Source organism: Bombus terrestris, chromosome 12 (assembly GCF_910591885.1).
Source record: "Bombus terrestris chromosome 12, iyBomTerr1.2, whole genome shotgun sequence".
NCBI classification, from domain to species: domain Eukaryota; kingdom Metazoa; phylum Arthropoda; class Insecta; order Hymenoptera; family Apidae; genus Bombus; species Bombus terrestris.
The window spans coordinates 7,636,050-7,657,936 of record NC_063280.1 but is presented as its reverse complement, the minus strand read 5'-3'; the positions used below and the strand labels follow the sequence as shown (position 1 = coordinate 7,657,936).

Below are 21,887 nucleotides of genomic sequence, written 5' to 3'. Positions count from 1 at the left end.
TATGACCGCATCGAAATTCATCGAAATAAATATGCGTGTAATTGATTTATTTGTTTGATGATTTTTAGTCGATTATTTCAAACGAATTATTTGATCGATTAGGTACACTCGTTCTGTATCGTTTCGTTACTTCACACTGACAAAGTAAAGTGGCTTTTTAACGATCGTTCGATTTGAGAAAGATCCTTCCTATCTTTGGCTAGCTTGGCTAGCTATTGAATTTGAATTGGATGAAGTTGTTGCTGCTAATTAGGAAATTAATAAACCGCTACTGTAAATTTACTCTCGTTAGAGAAAGTAGAATGTATTAATCACGACCGTTGAGTAAGTGATTTCTGTTATGATCGATTGTTCGATTAATTATGTCCGTATTCAAAGTTTTAAGCGCCTCAACTGAGGCCGATCATGTATATTTTTAGTTTCTATAATTATAATTTTCATATATTGGATATATTATATTATATTTTAATAAATTGCGGAAATTTGTACAATGAACGAGTATTTTATATCAGCGATTAAACGTGTTAGAGAATAATTAACGGTGCTGTTTGATGAACTAATAAAAACACAATAAACAAACACGGTAAATTGAAGGATAAGAAACATGGACTGCAATGTATTGATTCCTAATACATAATTCTATTTTTGATCCTGTTCAATTCTGTACTTCCAGCGTTTATCATTTTGTCATTCTTTTGATTGTTATTAATATATTTGAATCTTTAAGAACTTTTTAAAATAATTATATTTTCATAAATAAAATTTGGATCAGATAAAATTTTGTGATTTCGTTTGACTGCAATATTCATTTTTTGTAACCAAATAATACTGTGGATCAGTTAGGTTATATTCACGTGATTATTCGCTGAAAGTCAGAGTTACTGTGTACATAAACAAACAGAATTTAACATGAATGAAGTTTTGAATAGCAATTTTGATGCTGTGTATCCACGGATAGAGAATGCTATAAACAATGCAGCTTTCATTGCGATAGATGCTGAAATGTCAGGTATACATACGGAGAGAGATTTGAAAAATAGGTTAGGTTTACTCAGGATTGAAAGGTTATCTTAATATTAGTTGTACTTCTTTTCATACTAATCTTTTTTGTATTTCAGTTTATTTGATACTCTCAATGATCGTTACACGGCATGGAAAAGAAACATTCAGCAATTCGTAATTGTACAATTTGGCATTACAACTTTTTATCGTGTTCCCTCTAAGAATGCCTATAAAGCGGACAGCTTTACTTTTTACTTGTTTCCTAGATCTATACCATTAAAAAATAGACAATTGTCATGGGAAGTGGAAGCGATGGATTTCCTTTATAAACATGGCTTTGATTTTAATAAAGTATGCTCCCAAAATACAATTGGAGTAAAATGTTTGTATGTTCGCTGAGGCAAATTTTTTAACTTAGCAATATCAAATCTGTCATAGAGATATCGATATATTTTTTAGTTCTTAGTCGGAGGTATTTCGTATATTGACGAAATAGATGAGAAATTAATGCTTGATCACATAACACAAGGTGATATAGAAGATTGTTTATCACTTTTATCCTACGACGAAGAAGAAAATTTCAAAGAGTGCAAGAGCAAGGTTTGTGAATGGATTTCTAATAAGTCAGAAAATGCACCATTAAAGTTGGAAACTATCACTCCTATGGTACAGTATGTATTACATAAAGACTTAAGGAATAATTACAACGATATTTGGACTACGTCAGACTGTAAATCAGTATGTATGTAATACATATTTCTATTTGGATACTAATGAAACATTATATAACATCATTTGTTTTTCAGATAGATGTTATGAAAATATCGGGTAATGCACAGGATGATTTGTCCAAGAAGAATAATTTAGAAGATGTACTGCTAGATTTTTATTTAGGTTTTTCCAAAGTATTTAAGCTTTTGTCCTCTAGTAAGAAAATGATAATAGGGCACAATATACTTTTGGATTTAATGTTCATGCATCAACAATTCTATAAGCCACTACCAGGTATTAAATGAATACATATTAACAATAATTGATAAATCATATAATTCGAATTTGTATGTGTTTTAGATTCATACAAAGAATTCAAAAGTAATATACATACATTATTTCCACAAATATATGACACAAAATTCTTAAGCTTTGAGTTGCGAAAATTATATAGCAAGGATGAAGGTAAAGAACATTGATAGAGAAACGTAAATTGTAGACCAATAACATATCTGTATAAACGTGAGAACATGTTTTCTTTTTAAGTAAACTGGAAAATAAATTCATTGAATATTTTGTACGAATATTTTACAACTCAAGGACGAATTATAACTTATAATTCACCAGAGATTATCTTTAATGAAGAATTTTCACGTAATTTGATTTTATGATGACTTGTTAAACCCTATTGTATTACATGGCACCTCTTTCTCATTTCAAACTATATTGTAGATAAAAAGAATTATCATAGCGCTGGGTGGGATTCTTACTTTTGTGGATATATATTTGTGAAAATGGCACATATATTTTGTGTAAAGAAATTTGGGACGTATGCTTCATATTCATATAATATTTACATTGTAACATATGATAATATGTATTAATCGGTCATGAATAATGTTTATTATCTTTAGGGGTTTAGAAGAAAGGATAGCGTCCCATACTGAGTTAATGAGCAGTGTAAAAGATTTTATAAATTCTATAAATATAACAAGAGGCAATGAAATATATATGGTAGGAAAAATATATTTTTCCATAACTACAAAGCACATAGGATAATACTTTAATCGTACTATAAACATTTCAGAAACTTGATGGAGAAGATCCAGTGTTATCGAGACCAGAATGGCTTCATGTCAAGTTGAAGTCACCATCTCTAGATATCAAGCAGGTATTCTCAAACATGAAATTGTATTTGAAGGCTGTACTTTCAACATTGTCCTGATCAGTACCAATTTTTTTTCAGTTAATGATGAAATTCTCATCTTATGGTTCAATGGATGTAATGCCCTTTGCTCGGAGACGCGTTTTAGTAGCTGTCTCAAACCACAATACGTAAGTATAGTTTTTGAACTTATCAACAGTATGTCTTATCGTTGCATAAGACAAAAACATTTCACACAAAATTTTTAATCTCGATCCTTAATACAATAAAATGTCCTATTTCCGTCACTCTTTAGAGTTAGTAACAAACGGAACAAGGCGACAGTCCGCAAATGATAAAGTACGAATCTACGTAAGTACTTTTAGGTAATCAGCTTATTTAGCTTGAAACAAATTTAAACCTCGTTGTCGTCCAGCATAAATATCTTCACGGTTGGCCGTCAAACTGACACAAGACAAGCTCCCAGAAACTCGTATTTCACGTTTTACACATCACGGTATTCAGGTTAGCAAAACAATGAGCTGAGATTAAAGGAAAAGGGGCAAATACGGTGAATCCGTGCAGAACTCGTGACATGCGCGATTTTCGTTGATATTAATTCTTTCAGTCGTCTTTCACTTTTCCGTTATATCTTCCCTCACGCATTAAGCAAATATAATTAGGTATTAAGTACGCAGTTGGTATTTTAGTATGAAGCTGCTTCGAAGTAAGGTGCCGGAACTATTTTGGATCTTATCCAAGGGCAACCACGTATACTCATCATTGCACTTACAAAGTGTGATATCGATACACGTGATTTTATATGACGTAATCGTATTTTCGTTTTGCCAAAATTTGTCCTAGTTAATTTACTCTTAATATTTTAGCCGCGTATTGTCTTTAGATTTAGATGTTAGATGCGTACATTATATATAGTTCTCCTCGAAGAAGCAACGATCGAAAGACGTTTGCTTCAAGATTGGAATAAGTATGTACCATCAAAAGCATAGAATCTTGTCTTTCTTGCTACGCTGTTAAAACGTAACGAGACCGATATAGAATTACTGGGAAACGGATTAATTATAATCGTACGTCTTGTCAGCAGAGCATCAGCAGCAAAACTATAAATATCAGTGGGAAAGGTGAACGACCTAAGATCCCTTAAAGATAGTACGGATCTCATTGATGTTCTTATATCAAATTATAATTTGATATACATTACGCACTTCTGAATACAAAGATATATTTTTCAAAATAATATTGCAGAAACTCTAATTCCGCTCGATTAATATACCGAATACTCTGTATTTCATTGTATGTATAAAATCAAAATTACATTTGCTGTTTCAGAACATCGCTTGATTTTCAACGTGAATATGGTATAACGTATATAACTTGTTGACAAGTAGTTAATACAACAACGTGATCGATGAATCTTATTTCATGCGAGTATCGAGTTGTTCTAACTCCCTCTTCCTTGCGGTTTATTTCTCCGGTCGGATCGATTGATCAATCGATCGTGTTTTCTTAATTCAGACAGCTTGAAATCACAAACCACCATCAGCATCGATATCAAATCCATTAGAAGCCCGTTTACTTTTCGTTCGCCAAACTATCGGAACAACGAGCACTTATAAATGAGCATAGCTGTCGGGAAATCACTGCACCCTACCGTTTTAAACCCGATCTCGTCCTAACGTTTATTGTTCCACCGACCACTTGGTAGCAATTCCCTACGGAATTCATTAAGCGAACGTTGTAATATTCCGATTGCTTTGACGGAAAATGGTTTTCTTAACTGTTTCCTAATTATACTATTAGTAGGATAAATATATTCGAGTATATAATATTTAATATATATATATACAAATAAACAAAAGATACGCGTCGTAAAATAAGAATAGATACAAAAATTATGTAACGTGAAATGTGGAATTTTTTAAATTTGTTATCCGCGATATCTATACACATATAATGTATACGCGTAATCGGAAAATCGAAGGACATTCGAGAAACGATAAAAGCAAATCGCTTGGAACCGTGAAACAATAACTTTGTACGCGAAATGAAATCATTCAACCCATAGATCTCGTCATCGGGGATGCACGCGAATCAGCTGACTTCATCAAGCTCGAATTAGATGGAAATGAATTATGTAGCGCTTCGCTATCAAGTATTGCATTTCACGAGCACGATGCATTTTCTTTCGAAGCGTTAAGCGTTCGGCACAATTCAGCCGCGTTAGATTTTCCTTGTCGCTGGCATTTTTCCAAGCGTTCCCGCGTGCCTGTGTATCATTCCTACTGGACAACTTTTGTATCGGCGCGTGCATCGCATTATTGCAGTTAAATGATTCAATGACCGTCGTTATTCAATAAGTTTGATCGCGTAATTCTTGATTATCGTACAAATCTTTTGGTCGATTTTCGCAGAAAAGAATTGCTTTAGCAAATTGTAGATCGTCTGAGTTTGACTTTACCATTTTCCATTGTACCACGAATGCCAAATAATATTCGTGTATTTCGTTGTAGAAAAAAAGCTTTATCCCATAATACTGTTCTATATGATTAATTTCTATTTTTACATTTTTTATTATTCATTCTTAGTACGAAAGATTCTTTACAAGTTCCTTTATAAATCCCTTTAACAGTAATCTACTAAAGCGTGTCTCGTTCAAGTAACACAATGGTTAAATGTATAAAAGGAATATCGATCAGATAGTGGAAAATTGAATTGCACAAGATTTAGCAAGCATTTATTTGTTGATTTTATTAATGTTATTAATAAAATAGTAACCCAAGCTTGCCTTGTAACGCGCGTCGATCAGGCCAGGTTGCTCAACGTAATCGATATGACATTATTTTTACCCATGTATTATTAATGTATTATAAATGGTGGTCGCTTGAAAAATTCTGTTGCAGCGCGTCGGAGATATTGCGGCAATTCAAGAGCAGCAAGGAATTACAGGTGACACGGTACAACCGCATAAAACACGCGACGTCCATGACCATTCTTTTGTGGTAAGTTTTCCCAAAATTTCCCATTTCTCGCGCTTCTCTATATTTTTATACTACGTATACCTATATATTATTATTAGAAGGTAGAATCTTGCGGGCGAATTAACGTAGAAGTAGATAGGAAGCCTATGGAATTTAAAAAATTTATAATTTATTGCTCGCGAATTATCAGAGTTACGAATTCAATTTACCCACGATTCTTTATATATGCGATGTTCCTTAATTAGAACGTAATTGTCGAAGGCCAGGATTGGTTATTAATATCCTTGCTATACTAAACCGTATTAAACATCTCAGATTTCAATCATTTCGATTCTGAAATAATTTACAAATAATTGTACTCTTTAAACTCAAATTTATTTCATTGTTATTGCGTAAGAAAACGATCTTCAAGCACAATGGTTCATCCTAACGGAGGAAAACGGACAAGATCCGCGGGTTCGTTCTGCGACATGTCGTTAAACGGTTGGGTGGATGTCACGGCTGACCATTTTGGGAATTGCACCAATTCGGCGAGGTTCTGCGCGAGCCCCTTGATGACACGATCACGATCGAAATTCGGTCTGGACACCGGCGAGCCCTAAATTCGATCGCCGTGTTTCAGCTTAAACGAGGCTGTCCGCGTTACGTCAAACAAATTAATGGCCCTTCCACAGGCCTGTGCGCCACCGCAGAATCTCTAATTAGCACGAAGATTGCCGTAGATGCATAAGTGGAGATCACGGTGCCAATTGTTGCGAAGCTGGGCCCTCACGACGCCCATCGCATCGATGTTGAAACTGTAAAATTGTCGAATTCAATGCGGCTCTCAATGTCTATCGAGATGATTTCGAAACGAGCGTTATATAACGATTCGTCGTGGATCGCGTATTAATCGTACGGTTTTACGTTTGATTAGGAATTTATACAAGCTACCGATGAATTCCGAGCGAAACGATCGGCACAGCGTTGATCGTTCATGATGAGATGAAATCATATGGGACAAGGACCATTTCTATCTTTGATACCTTTATATTTAGCCAGTCGATATTTCTCTAAAAATCAATGTCCAGGCTTTCTACATTTTCTCAGCTTTCGAGCTTTTCAAGATATTTTTACATTTCATAACTGTTTTTAGCTTTTTAGCTACGAGAAGTCGAACGAATTCGAGACGATATCGATTAAAACTATTGACAAATGTAGCCTGTCTATGCTACGGTGTATAACTGTTAGAAACTAATTATTTTTAATTGCAGGAGCGGAGCTGTTCTGTCCGGAGGTATTCTTGCCTGGATGTTAAAAAATATTTCTAAAACGTATATCAATCAATGCATATCTTAATCAATCATATGCATATTTGATAATGGGGAACGTTACAAAAGTAAATCCCAGTAACGAAACGATTATTCCAGTTGATTTTCGTATGGCAGAAGATACAGAATAAACATTCAATTTTATTTTCCACGCATTCCATCTGTATATCAAATAATTATATACACGTGTTCGAAGATAATGTCTTTAATATATCTTTTTGTATTAAGAAACTGGCCAAATTGTTCAGTCATTTGGCACCGATTTTTTAGTTGTCCTTGTATTTAGACAACGAGTCTCTCTATGCAAAGCGAACAGTGCAATGTTACGAATCGTACGCTATATAATTATCTGAAATTCATTTTATGGAACCATATAACTATATAACGAAAGCAAAGCGCATTAATGAAACGAGCATTACACGTAAGAAAGAAAATCATAATTTTCCGTGCGGATGAGACTGCGATTCATAGATCAAGTTCTACCAACAAGACAGCATTTCAATACGTTCATTGATTACACCATGATTCTCTTGCATAAGAATCTATATAAGAGATCATGAAAGAAGAAATGAAAATAAGCATCGTAAAAATGAGAAAGTAAAACAAGCTTCGATTGGATTTCCAACTGGCCGGCCAACCCAGAAAGAGTGCCTCCGTCTCTGTCTTCCTTTCTTACGCTCGTACGCGAGCGCAAAATCTATTTAAATGTTAGATCGAAATCGCGAGTGGAATCTTTGCGTGAGCTGTTATTATTATTTCTCGTTCTGGTTTGTCGACGTTCCGGGCCAGAGCTCGTTTTCGTCAAGGAACCTATTCACCGTTGTGCCAAACCTCCGTGCACTCGCGAAAAATCCAATTATCCCTGGCTTTGCTGCGAACCATTGCAATTTCGATCGGTCGTATTTTCTACTTTTTTTTTTTTATTCACACGCACATACACACGCGCACACATACACACACACACATAGGCGCGCGCGTCGTTAGACATTTGGAAAGTTTTTCGATTATGCTTTCTCCCAATGTGTTGCACCCTTTTTTTACAAGTAGAATGTTGCTCGAATATGGTTGAACATAACGTTTATCGTTGCTACGCTGGTTTAGGCTTGGAAATTCTTAAAGGGATCGAATATTGTAAGGAAAATGAAGATGTTGTACGTATTGGCAATATTCGAGTGGTTATATACGATTCTCGCGCTATTAAACGAAAACAAGGGGCAAAGAGTAACACGTGACAGGTTGTATCGTAAATTTCGTTGCAGTCTTGGCAAATGGTCTGACATTCATACTTTAGAACAACGACTTGTTACTATCAAACGACGTTGAATCGTGTGTGTGGACTCCTTAAGCAAGCGGTAACATAGATAACATTCAACAAAATCTTGCAGAGAATCGTTTTCAATTATATTTATTATATTGAATTATTCTTCGCAGAATGAAGATGGATATGCAGGACGAACCAGGTGATGTCGATCCTCCTAACGACAAGGTATCATAGTACGAAACGAGACGACGTTCTGGTTGCGAACTCGTTGCTGTTACTCGCGGACCACTTTGTTCTACTTTGTGCTTATCTTGAAATCCTGATGGCCAAGGAAGAGACCAAACGTTCCCCGATATTTCAAAAGTTTTCTCTGGCCGCCACCCAAGGCTAAATCACTCGAAATAACGCAGTAGCAATTTGTGTAGGCGTGCTGCCGGACGGTCAGCCTGGTCACACTGGTGTCCGGTGGCAGGTGGAGCAGCTTTCGAGATGGATCTCACGCTCTGTCTCTTTGGGTTCTACTTCGACCGGTTAAACGACGAACGTTAAGGTCGCGAGCGCCAGTAACGAGGTCTATGGAACTGGGTTAACCAAATTCGCTATTTTCTCGTCTCATCGGGTACAATTTGTATTCGGATCATCCTTAGACTACTTGGATGTTCCTTCGCATCCTCTTGGGAATCTACGTTCATTACTAACCGTCGTTTCTCACCAAACGAATGGAAACTTAACCCATTGGTCGTTAAGGTAATTTCCTTCTTACCGTTGCTCTTCTTTTGGTAGATGCATTTGTCTAGTACATGGAAGAGGTGAAAGGTGAGGGTGCGTGATATATAGAAGACGACTATTTGGCAACCTTGAGCGATCGGCCGATTCTACCGAGGCTGTAGTACGTACACTTCTCTCGGTATAATTCCTAGTTTTCAGTCTACGGATTTTTCTTAAAACGAGATGAATTGTAAATCTCACTAGCCACTAAATCTTTCGAGTCTCTGATCTAAACCGACAGGGTAATCGTGGATCTCATCTAATCGTGGATAATCACAGAGTCGCAAGTTGTCGAGAAACGGAGACCTTGCGATCCTGGTTTTACAGAAGAATTAACAAAAGAAAAAAAAAAGAAGAAAAAGAAGGCTTGAAAGAAAATCTCGATAGTCGGTGACGAGGACCTACTTCGTAACTCGTGCACAAATTGGAAAACGGTATCACGTGGCTGCCCAAAAATACGTCGAGAGGTGACTCGATTCGATCGCCTTCACCTATCGGTCCGGCCAGGACGAGAGGCGAGTCGGTCGGACCGTTGAACGCACTGCCAGCAAAAAGAAGAGACGATTGAAAATACCCACACGTCGGCGTTCTGGTCTCACGGTTTCGAAATCACTCGTGCAGCCGAGAATCGTAGCGTTTCACGGGAGCACGGTGTGGGCCAGGCTGCGCTTTTGCTTTGGCATGGACCGAGCACCTGTCGCGCGTCGCCGACGGTGGAAATAGCCGTTTTCGACGGGGAGAAACGCGCGCCTGCGCCGACACAGAGTAACGCGATTATGTGGGTGCGCCGAGATTAATTGCTTCCACCGATTACCGAAATAATTGTAAATCGTCCGCGTCCCTACGATCACATCCATGTAATTAAGCTCTGTTCTCGAAACGCAACGAACGAAGGTTTCGTCGATTCGGTTCTTTAAAGAACGTTGATCTTTATCCTATGCAAATGGCAGGGAAATTGCAGGCGAATGGACGTTCCTTTGTATAAGGAAATTGGTAGAAGATTGTTTTCTTTTGTCCAAGAAAATTGAAAATTTCGTGCAGGAATATCGGTCTCTTGTTTAAAGTTTGTTTGATAAATCTCGGATACTTTGCTTCTATCTGTATAATTGCAAAAGCTAGAGATTAAACTGTAAGAGAGGAAGCGAGATTAATGGATGGACGACCGGTGGAAATTATCGGATGTAAAGAATATCGCTCTCGAAATGTCATAGATAAGGGAAATGGACGATGAGATGGGATTGAAGAGGTTCGATTGAAGTGGCGGAAGTACGAAAATCATCTTTCTCCGACGGAGGGGTACTAGAGGTCCCAGCAGCTTCTTGTTCGAAACCTCTCTAGGACTATTTTTGTCCATAAGCTGAATAGCGGAAATAGCCTAGCCTAGCCCCTGGCCTAGAGCGTAGGCTTGACCGGCCATAATAGCGCCTCTTTCAAGGATATATCGTGACGTCACGATTTCTTTAGAGACAAAAGTCAGACGTCAGTGATCACCTAAATGACGTTTCTCTTTCGATTATGAAATTTGGCATGTTAATAAATTAGACTGGGCTATATTCTCTTCTGAAACGTAAATGAAAATTTCTTTAGAGTTATAATTATCTTATGGGTTAAACGCGATTGTATATGTTTCTTTTGAAATCCCAATGGTATGCGAATTGGTTACGTTTGTATGATGTTTTATCTAGGATAAAGACAAGTATCGTATTAGACACCTTGGAGCGCGTTGTCTCATCTCAGGATGGCAGACGTAACGTCTTCTCCGATCAAACCACACAAAAATAATCTAACGTTTTACAGAAGCATGGAATTATAAATACTTCTGAGCACATTCGTCTTGTTTAAATAGGCCTTGCTTCGTTCGCACCGTCAATGAACATTTTTAATCTTGACGCGTTTTAAGCAAAATCGTCAAATGTCCATTCCTTAAATAATCACATTTTCTCATTCTTTTAATCATCTTTGCGAAATATGTTACGTAATTATTTGAATGCAAATTAATCTCGATACTCTCAAAGATGGCAATCTAATAAAGAGAAATTTCTTTTATTACAGAATACTAAGTGCTGTAGTAATTACACCTAGACATCCTGACGTCGTTCATCCTTTGAAAAATGAAATTTTATTTTCCTGTATACAATTGTCCACCTCCTAATGTTATCTTCAATGATTGTTACACAGAATGAACGACGAAACTGGACGACTACACCTTCAAAGGTAAGCCGAACAATAATATTGAGACAGAACTCGAGTTTCTGGCATTTTAATCTCTTTTCGAGTCGAGACAACAGTTGTTCCGTTTCACGACGCTCGTCAGAAGCTGCGTCGACACAGATCCACTCGCATAGTCACAATGAATATGTTTATATATCGCATTTGTAATATTACTAGCTATTTATACAAACTTTCATAATTGTCTATGAATAGTTCCAGTGCCTTGATGAGAATAGTAAACGCAACGCAGGTTGTAAAACTTACAGTTTGCTTTCTACAGAATTAATAGAAAATTAAGAGCAAGATTCAACGAGATAGACGTTTTTAATATTAGCGTGATCTCTTAATCGAATAATTATTATAGAATGTAATAGAATGTATAATAAAATATAATAGAAGATGCAACGGTTCTGTTGATATGAATTGTTGGTTATCGATGTAGCGTATCTTAAAGCGGATGTTCTTCGTAGAAAATCGCTGATAGTTTGCATTAATAATACAATCGTTATTTCATATCTCGTAAAGTTCGCGAGTAAACAAAACAATTGACTAACGTATCATTCGACGAATTATATCGCGCTTAAGTGCATATGCACCTAGCGTACCATGGCCTTCTCGAGAACAAATTTTGTGCAACGTTTTCGGTTTGTCTTTGCACGAGCCATCCGCTTTATAGCATCGTTCTACGATACAGCGTCGTACGCAGTTTCAGTTTTCGCAAGAATTTCATTAAATTCAACCGTTTGTAACATTCAAAGTGTCCAATTTCTTGAACTTTCCAACGTCCAAACCTTCGCATTTCCAAGCGCCAGACTGAAATTTTCAAGTCGTCGACCATTCGAACGTGAAAGTTTTTAAATATCTCGACTTCTAGGCTTTCGAGTTGAAATTTCCCGAGTCACATTTCTAGATAAACATATTTTTTTTTTTATGAAATATCATGCCAAAGAAGCCGCGCGATCGAAAGCGGCCGACGCGTTCGCAATGGACGCGAGGATGGCGAGAGTGTCGCGGCAGCTGGTGCGTACGCTTGATAATCCACGCGCACCCTTGACGCCCGGCGTCCCGTCCACGCTCTCGCCAAGTCCGACCTCGGTGTATCCTTGCGACTATTTTCGCGCGTAACACGTTTCGACATGATAGATGAGAGTTTTCTGCGTTTCCTCCACGTCGCCTTAGCTCGAAACCTGCCAAAGATTCTCGTTCGTACTAGTGGCAGGGAACGTCGAATAATTTAGGACCGCGGACAATACCTGTCGTTTTGCTGCCGTTTCGCCCTCCGTCGTCTCGTACGCTTCGCCGGTTTATCCTCGCGCTGTGAACGCTTGCCAGCGGCAATTTTTGCGCCGTTCGAGTTTTACTACTTTCGATTCTTCTATACAGCGAACGAGATACTAAAAGAGTATTAAAAGCCTTTAACAGGTCGATACTTTGAAAATACGCGTACGACTATTTACGACACGTTTTCCACATGTTCGATTATACGCATCGTGTATTTTATATTTCGAATTACCGCATACCGATAGAAGAGGAAATAATATTAGGTTGTCCGAAAAGCTTCTTTCGTTTTATGAGGGAATAATAGACGCACAACGTCTTCTTGTTTTATATTATTTTGCCGAATTACGTACGATCTATTTTGTTCTGTCGAGATAAACACCGTGACGTTTCGCAGACTTGCTTTCGCGTTTGTACGAAGATGCGCTGTTGTAAAGAGCACGTTTGCGAAAGAAAGACATTTCTCTTTTAGGACAACCTAATACTCGCGAATGTGCAAAAGCTATAGGCAAACTTTTACAAAAGCTGTTACTACTAATCGCATAAAATAATTAAACGTGAAATGCGTGGATATCTTTGATACTTCGTCGATCATAAAACGCCATTAAATGTTAACGAGCGGGAAGATAAAAGGGTGAAACGATAGATGGATGAATAGGATTAAGGACAGATACGGGTTTCTCCAGGCGCCACGTGTTTGATTGCAGACAGATTTCTTACCGGATGTAAAAATAGATAGCCGGTGCTTTCGTTCAGCCGTAAACACGTGTAATGAAAGGCAGGCTTCGCCGTGACCCTTTTCCTTTCTTTCTCTTCTTCCTTTTTTGCTTCCTCTTCTTTTATATTTCCCTTTCTCCCTTAACCTTTACGCTTCTCTTCCTTCTCGCTTTTTTTATTGCACATGGAACAACCGTTTTTTCTACTTTCACCTTTCCCATGGGAAGATTAATCATCGAGTAGAATGGAAATTGGCGAAAGACGATGATCCGTAGGATTTATGAAAAATAAATCTCTGCAACAACGAGTTCGAGTACCTACGTAATATCCTTCTATAAACGTAATCTCTGACTCCTCGCCAGACGTAGTTACGTCGGTTTCGTCCGTTTCTTCTTCCTTTTCTCTGTTTTGCTTTTCCTGTGCTTCGTGTATCGGTCATATGGAATTCGTCACAATGTCAGAGACCCTCTGCTCGTTCGCTTTTTCCTCGGCCCGTGACGATAGAAAGAAAGGTATCTTGTAACGTTACTTAAATAAAAACGCGTGGAAGTGAAATGCTCGGAGACGCTTGGAATCAGATATCGAAGCATCATTTCTTAAATTCTTTTTTTACATTTTTCTGTAGAGAAAAAGGTGTCCACTTTTTTTTATCGACATCTTTTTAATACTCTTTTCTTCCCCGCTTTATCGTTATTTTTATCTTTTTCCTCCTCCTTTTTTTCGATCCTCTCTTTTCTCCTATACATTCTTTCGAATATTTCTTTGAAAAAAAAAAAAGAATGACACTTCTCAACAGCATTTTTCCTAAAATATCGAAGGAACGATCGACCTCCGCGACGCTTTTTTTCCTCGAACCGATCTCGCGTGGAAACCGCTGTCCTTCGAACTATCCGACCTCAGAGGAAAAAAGGAAAAAGGAGGGAACTCCTATCGCGGAACAGGGTTGCGTGCATAAATTTCATGCGTTATTTATACTGGATTTTCCTTGAGAACGAGCAATATTTCCTTCCCCTTTGTCGCATCCCTCGCGCGATCCATCAACGTCTCGCGGCAACGAAACGGTTCCGCTTCTACAGCTCTCGTCGCGGATTTCCAATCAGACGTCCGATGCAAACGTCCACGACTACTTTCACGATGTCGTCAGTAACTATCGACGTATAAACAATCGCGTGCCATTTATTTATAACCGTTGCACGTGTCATCGTAAATCGAATTGAAGCAAACGTACGATAGTGTAGGTTTCCTGGCAACGATCTAGCGCGAGGATGCTCGGCTGCTCGCGAAAATCGCAAAATTAAGTTGCTGGCATCGGTGCGTTCCGACGAGATTCCTCGAAAAATCTTCTTCTTAAGCCGAGAGATTTCAACCTAAGCGGAGAATTCGCATTTGATTCGAATTTTTTCGTTGATTTTAGACGCGAGGGATCGCTGAATTTCTATTTGATACGCCTGACATTTTTATCTCTTTTTGGACAAACATCGATATTTAATCGAATATCGTTTTACCATAGATCGCCTGCATTTAGATCTTCAAACGTGACAGGATCTTCGGCTCGTTGATTCATCGCCTCTTGGATACAATCATTTACCTTCTCACCGATCATTTGCTTCTTACACAATGCATATATTTGCTACGACGAATGTCGATCAAAGGTAAAATCAGTTTTCTTCCACGATCTTTTAACGTTTGCAACTCTGTGAAGTCTTTCTGCTCAAAAGAAGCGACCCAGAGAAAGAAAGAGAAGAATCTTCTGCATTAAACGATTCGCGAAGCTAAGAACTATTTCAAGGTTTTGACTTGCTACCAAAGCAAACGTAATACTTTGCCGCGAAACCAGCCCAAAGTACTTCAGCAACCTACTTCATCCGTACCATCGAAATGAGCCATCGCCATTGTCTGGCATCTCTCGATTGTCTGAATCTTCGAACCTGCAAATTTCCCTCTCTCGATTTCAACGAAAACACACGATCGTATACAGGGAACGATTATATCAACGGAGCAAGTTTCGGGAGAATTTAAGGGGAAGACAAAGTGCGGAGACCATGAAAATTGTCCTACGGATTCTCCTCTCTCAGCTGCAACGAAAACACGCGTCCATACACAGGACGAATTACACCGACGGTTTGACAATTTAAAGAAGACGAACGCGTAGGAAATTTGGCCGCGTTGGGAAGAAAGAACGAGCGAGAGATGATCCAACGATAGGTATGTCATTAGGGAATCGTGGTGACAGCCGCTATTATACTGTCGGTGATGTTTGCACGTTGCCGCGGATGCCAACTATCGGCACTCCGCGACTATATGTACAGATGTCGGACTATATTTGGGACGTTGAGCTACGGTTACTTCACTGGCCCAGTTGGCCGTTGATCGGACCCCGTACGTATTTTTAGTTTAGGTCGTAAGCACCTCTAACGCGGCGAGGATCTTCTCCGCGCAGCAAATTACTCTTCTGATTGCGACGTTGTACGCGGTCAGGTAGGTAATGAACGCGTTTCTACGTTGCCATGGGCCAGGCAGGCCTGACTGCCGTGTTTATTATTAGAATGCCAATGTTACTCGTACAAGATTTTACATAAGCGGCACCGATATTTCGCCGCGTTAACCCTGAAAGCAAACTAGTGGACGAAAGGCACGAGGACAGAGAGGAGGAAGAAAAGAGGATAGCCGCCGATCGCGCTTTGATTCGCCGCTGTCACGGACCGCTTGACAGACACGACGACGACGACTACGCGTCCCAAACTTCCGACCGGAAAGAATGCGTCGCCGTGACGCAACGACACGAGCCAAAGACCCGTTGTTGTTCTTCGACTGCGTGCGTATGTACCTTTGTACGCCGTGCGCTGGTACTTCATTTACTTCGAACCGGTCAGCCGATAAGCAATTTGTTATACGTATACAGGGAATCCACTGTTGTTGGTGGTACAATGACGGAGGAGTAGTCGACTCTAGGTGAAAAAATAAGTAAAAAGTATAGAAGAAATTCTTCTCATTCGAGGCTTTATTATCGATAAAATCGGATTTGAAAATTCCTCTGATATATGTAAAGTTGAATGCCTAGTTGCCTATTGGCTACGCGTGATCAATACTTGGATACTTCTCTACTCCAGTCCGAAATTAGCAGAGTAGCAAGTATACTTGAGAAATTTTCACTCGATTTTCTCCAGAGCGGAGCATTATGTGAAAAAGTCTTACTCTGTATCTTCCATTTGTTCTTTCACGAAGAATTGCTGTTTGCCGATTGTACGATCGATAGAGGGACACCGTGTGCACTATTTGCGATAAAGTATCATGCGTGGAATCATCATCGTTTGTCGGAACGAAATTGTAATTAGTTGTTATGTAAATGAATTACTCACATGATTTGACAAGTAACGAAATTCGATATCGACATATTCAGAGAACAGATACTGTTCCACTCAATGCTTCCAATTTCTATCAAGAACTAGCAATAAACAGGTCTCGTTGTTACTCCTATAAATGATGTGACGAGGTGTACCTCGTGTATCCAACGATTTCCTGCCCTTGCTCGGCTCCAACCACGCAAACCTGCAACGCGTATATCCATCAACGTGCACATCCCTCTTAGTTGCCATCAAACTCTAATAAAGAAGCCTAAATTACCAGCAAAGAGGCTTACCGGCGTTAAAACTCATCAAACGAAATTTCAAATTCTTCCTGATATCGTAGGTCGAAAAATTTCTGAAAAAAAAGACTCGCAGGGCAAAATCTACGCCCCTTTGCTCCTCTTTACGATAAATTCGGTTCTTGTAAAATTAGAGGAGAATCGTCGATACAGCGTTCGATCCGTTACAAAATACACAAACCAGCCGAACGTTAACCGATCCACAAATCAAGTAGACGTACAGTGGCTAGAGCAAGTATTGGCACATACCCTTATTTTCTAATGAAGTAGCACGATTCGGTTTCACAGTAGGGAAATTTTAGTAGCCGTTTAAAAGTACCGCTAAACGATACGTGATTTAATATACCTCGGCCGAGGTATGTTAGAACGTAAATGCTACAACGACGTTGCGCCGATACAGTTTATAGCCACCGTAAATCGACGAACGTTCGCCTGTCATTCCTTAACGATCGCGACAAAATTCAGAAGAGAAGTTTCACGGAAGAACGAACCATAGATCAATAATACGTTCGTCTTCCAGGAAGCTGCACGATTTATATCCTTCGATTATATACAGGATCGTAAATCATTCTCGGGAATGTTTGCAAGCAGAGTCTAGCTCGCCATCCTCCATCATCCGTCCGGTCGACAATCTCGCTCGATGTTATCGTCGAAGCATCCGTCAACCGGCAAAATTTCTCGCTTCCTTGTTAAAAAGTGAACGTACCCAGGCTTTTTGGTTTTGTATTTTTAGCAAGCGACGCGCAGGATAATACGAAATTAGACCAGGCGGCCTTTGTACTAGCCGCGTTATTAGTTGTTCGCGGGAGCACAAGGCGCGTGTGTTGCGGTTGGTCCACTCGGTCCGCTGTCCCTGGCGGGCATTATTGTTGCCAGAATCCAGAATAGACGTATCTCGCGCGCTCTGCCCCTCCCGTAACCCCTATCTGTCATCCAAAGTCTCAACTTTGATCCTCCCGATGCCTCGCTTGTAAATCTTCAGGGACCGTGCGTCTCGCGTTCCACGTGATTTGTTGGCTGACCGAACCGAACGGTCCGGCTCCGTTGTTTCTCCTGCTTCCCCTTGCGTCAGGTCGTCACCTGCTGTACGAGTATTCTCGATGATTCAGATTATTTTCTTATTTCACGGTTGCTCGAGTACATTTTTCGTTGCCGACTGCTTTAGGAAGATCGCAAGTGGCAGCTAGCAGCTTCGCCCGCACGTCCGAACTGACGTTATCGGTGAGATTCTAGTAGTTAGAAGCAAGTACGGCGATGATAAATTTGACAACGAGCCATACGAAGCTTCGCAAGTAAACTTCATCGTTCGCGAGTTATTTGATTGGCGTAGACTTGATCGAACGTCCGGTAGACGTTGAAGAATACCATCGGTGAAGAGCAATGAAAAGACGATCGATTTAAGATGCTCCGTGTCGAATGCCTTGCATTCAGAAATTCAGAAACGAGAAGGTCTGGTCAGCCGATTGTTTAACCAAGCAACTGCCAAGTTATAAACCTGACAGTTCTCATCGACAGTTCCAACGTCAGTCTCCTCTTGATGACAGTGAAATTTTGATTAACGGAGGAATCGATTAATTGGACCTTGGATCGATCGAGAATTTGAGAACGGTGGCTCGGTAAGAAAAATCGGGTAGCAAAGACGATGGCTGGGAGAAAAAATATCGCGGTCGAAATTCGTGATAATCGACAGACCTAAAATTTCAATGAACGAACGGAAGTATCGTTTGTTGTGCCATTCGACAAGGTAGATACGAGGGAATTTAGCACAAAGTTTCGTTTAAATTTCTGGTTGCGCGAGCACGTTTGTTTTTCTTTAGCCACGCACATGTCAAATACACTCGAGATTTTATTGCAGGTTACGTCTCAACTTTTCGCTAATAGAAATAACGCGTTTCTCCTTATTGTTCGAAGATTCATTTCGGGCCAGATCCTATGGATCATCCGATGCCTGACATCCGATGTCATCGTAGATGTTTAGCACGTCATTTATAAAAACGTTCATAAATAAAATCGGACTTGTCGAGTTTCAGGCAACTAGCGCGTGTCCCACGCTATTTCCAGGGTCTGCTCGATGAGATTCACGCTAACGTGGACTATCAAAGCTTTCGGAACACGTGTTCAACTTAATAGAACCTCGTTAGGGGCAGAGCCCGATGGAGGCATTAAACCCGAATCGTAAACGCGAATCTCTAGAGATCGGAATAAGCAGGTGCTATTAGCTGGCGACTGAATTCGGTTGTTTAATTTGCATTAATAAATAGTGGTAAATCTAATTATAGAAGAGGAAAGTTACGGAGAAAGATAAGCCCATTTATCTCGTTTTTCTGATTTTCCTATCACTTCGTGGCTGGAAAGAAGTAACTTGGAAATTTAGAAATTTCGAACAAGAAGTTGAAAATAGCCGGAGAAGAGAACAACCTGATAAATTCGAAGATATACATTTTTTGAAAATATATGATAAATTTACAATGTCGATTAAGACAAATTAATATTAAACTGCTTACTGAATGTTATCGGTATTTGTTAAATTCGAATGAAGGAATACGTCGTTTTCGCGTGGAATTGGTTGGCAGGGTGTAAAGACGCGTGTAAAACGGAATATGTGGATTTCTTCATTCAGATTGCAAATAAAGAAAACGCTATGTTATTGCGAAAAGTATCGTTCGTACAGAAAAATTTAAATACGCCGCAATTACAAATCGATGATATTCGCGGCGAAGTTTCGAACGGCGAAAGGGAAAAGGGAAAAAGGAAGATTCGCGCGAAAATGTCCCGAAACGTCTGTACGCTGTTCGACGTTTACGTAACGCTTTATGTTTTACCTAAAAATAAAGCCATGCTTTAAACCGCGGCTTCGTGTAAGCGACGAAATAACGATGTCTATTTTTGTTGGTTATAATGAGAGAATACCGACTGCTCGTGTACCTTTTACGAGACTCGACTGATTGCCGTATAGTTCTATCGATGATACGTACATCGAACGTCAAACTTCCGTTGTTTCGTAAAAGCCACGGATGTGCACCGTGCTACGGAAGCTTAAATTGCTGGTGAAATGCAATTGACACGCGATATTCTGCACGCGATTGACTCATTAGTCGGTAGTTTTAGAATAAATTCTCTTCCAGGCGAAATTTCCATTTTTACGCGAGGACGCCATTTCTTACGATATTTCGCGTTTGCTTCGATACACGATACTTATATCCTCGTCAATCGCTAGTAACTCATTGCACACGATTCGTTCGATTTATAAATATTCAAATATATTTCTTAGAAACTAGGTGTTCAGTAATTAAAGAGGATAAGTGATTAATACGAAAGAAATAACATGTATATGATTCGCTTGGAGAGGACATTGGGATCGTCTCGAAATTTGGGAAATTTGTTAGAATATTATCGCATATTTTTATCTATGCAATAATAAAAGGTTGACAAAATAAACGATCGAAAAATACAGCGACTACATATATATTCAAGGTCCATAGATTTTCATGCTCTCTTTTACCTTCTTTAATCCGCCAGAAGAAAGCGTCCGATTCGAAGTGGTTCCTGAAAGAGAAGCATTTTTAGATCATCCTGTATATCCAGAATTAACTATCGCTGATCTGCACGGCAAAGGGACGATCCGATCCGCAGGTTAAACACCTTCTTTGGTATCCTTTACACGGTGTTCATTAGCCATATAGTATGTTGCAATCAACGAAGTAAGTAGAAACACTCGAGGAACTGTGACCTTCCAGAACTGTTTCCGAAATCCCTGACCGTCCTCGCGGTCGACCTCGTCTCTTCGTTCACTCGGAGGACGCGACATTTCCCATCGATCACCGCTATCTCCCCGGAATCGAGTTTGCGTTTCGATCTGTTCTACGTTTAGCCCGGCACCGTGCGTAGTTTATTTCTGATCGGCCGGTAATATATTTATTTCCGATTTTCGGCGCGATGCGCGCGATCGAAGGCCCTCGCCTCGATCAGCTGGCCTGGATGGAACGGATTTAACGCGTACCAAGTTTTCATGGACGACGAACGCTACGCGAGTCGAGCACGACGCGCTCATATATTAAAATGTATTTAGAATCCGCGCAAGAAGCAGAACGTTGACCGTTGCGCGGCTCTTCTCTTCCTTCTTCTTCGCCTTCGGCCCCCATCCGTTGCTTCGCGCACTCCGGCCCTCCTCCTCTTAGGCCTCGTTCACATCGGTCAAGTTACTCGACTTTGGATTCGAGTCACCTGGCCGTCGATCTGTTTCATTTGCTCCACGCTTCAGCGTCGTTTGGATTAATTAAACGATATTAGACTAACCTGACATCGTCCGATACTATAAGCAACCCAATTTCGAGCATCTGAAACGGTGTCGAGGAAGGCGGCGTTTGCTAGAAATATGAAACGACAGTAAAGGTTGTAGTAGCATAGAAGAAGGATAATGGTACAGAGAATGAACGTGTCAGGACGAAAGAAACTATGAGCGAATGGTTAAAAGTTCGGGAATGCGGCTGAGGAATTGGTCTGCCGCGGGGTTGATATTTCCTTTAAATGGAAAGTCGAAAAGGATGGAGATGGCGAATTGAAAGAAAACTCGTCCCTCCTTCGTGCGGGCGAAGCAATTTGAAATTTACTTTATTCGACTGGGGTTAAAGAGAAGCAACCTAAATAATGTGAACCAGACTTTATACCCGAAACGCCGTCGCGTGGGCGGCTAATGCTTCTTTTCTGCTCCTATCTATGAATAATGTTCCTGGTACGCGAACCTTACTGCATGGGAATGTAGGATCGAAGAAGCAGAATCTCGAACCGAGGGACTTTTGGGATTAGACGCAACGCGGTTTTAGCTTCGTATCTCCTTCGA

General features: G+C 39.7%; 1 protein-coding gene and 1 long non-coding RNA gene across 5 annotated transcripts; one reads left to right on the top strand and one right to left on the bottom strand.

Moving 5' to 3' along the window:
- Positions 1–98: 98 nt before the first annotated feature.
- Positions 99–7,310, top strand: LOC100651613 (pre-piRNA 3'-exonuclease trimmer). 4 transcript variants are annotated; one of them, XR_007225968.1, is made up of 13 exons: positions 99–1,040; positions 1,119–1,353; positions 1,462–1,740; positions 1,809–2,007; positions 2,074–2,178; positions 2,260–2,367; positions 2,446–2,542; positions 2,628–2,727; positions 2,801–2,884; positions 2,960–3,048; positions 3,174–3,229; positions 5,779–5,877; positions 7,110–7,150. XR_007225968.1 is itself a non-coding variant. In XM_048410956.1 (12 exons), exons 1-12 carry the CDS (start codon positions 910–912, stop codon positions 7,192–7,194), a joined length of 1,611 nt encoding a protein of 536 aa, XP_048266913.1. In that variant the 5' UTR covers positions 99–909; the 3' UTR covers positions 7,195–7,310. The 4 variants fall into 4 exon arrangements, 3 of the variants coding, with proteins under 3 accessions (XP_048266913.1, XP_048266914.1, XP_048266915.1); XM_048410956.1 differs by lacking the exon at positions 3,174–3,229 and having other exon boundaries at positions 7,110–7,310; XM_048410957.1 differs by lacking the exon at positions 3,174–3,229 and having other exon boundaries at positions 1,462–1,744; positions 1,813–2,007; positions 7,110–7,310.
- Positions 7,109–21,360, bottom strand: LOC125386104. Its single transcript, XR_007225969.1, has 6 exons — positions 20,690–21,360; positions 16,761–20,593; positions 16,597–16,673; positions 13,405–16,349; positions 12,660–12,800; positions 7,109–12,593 (listed from the first exon to the last, which is right to left on the bottom strand). It is a non-coding gene; the product is annotated as an uncharacterized LOC125386104 (long non-coding RNA).
- Positions 21,361–21,887: the final 527 nt, after the last annotated feature.

Bases quoted from the DNA above. Each gene is read 5' to 3' on its own strand.
- LOC100651613 (XM_048410956.1), top strand. From the start codon at position 910: ATGAATGAAGTTTTGAATAGCAATTTTGATGCTGTGTATCCACGGATA. The intron at 1,041-1,118 runs GTTAGGTTTACT...TTTGTATTTCAG, and splicing joins GAGAGAGATTTGAAAAATAG to TTTATTTGATACTCTCAATG. The intron at 1,741-1,808 runs GTATGTATGTAA...TTTGTTTTTCAG, and splicing joins CTACGTCAGACTGTAAATCA to ATAGATGTTATGAAAATATC.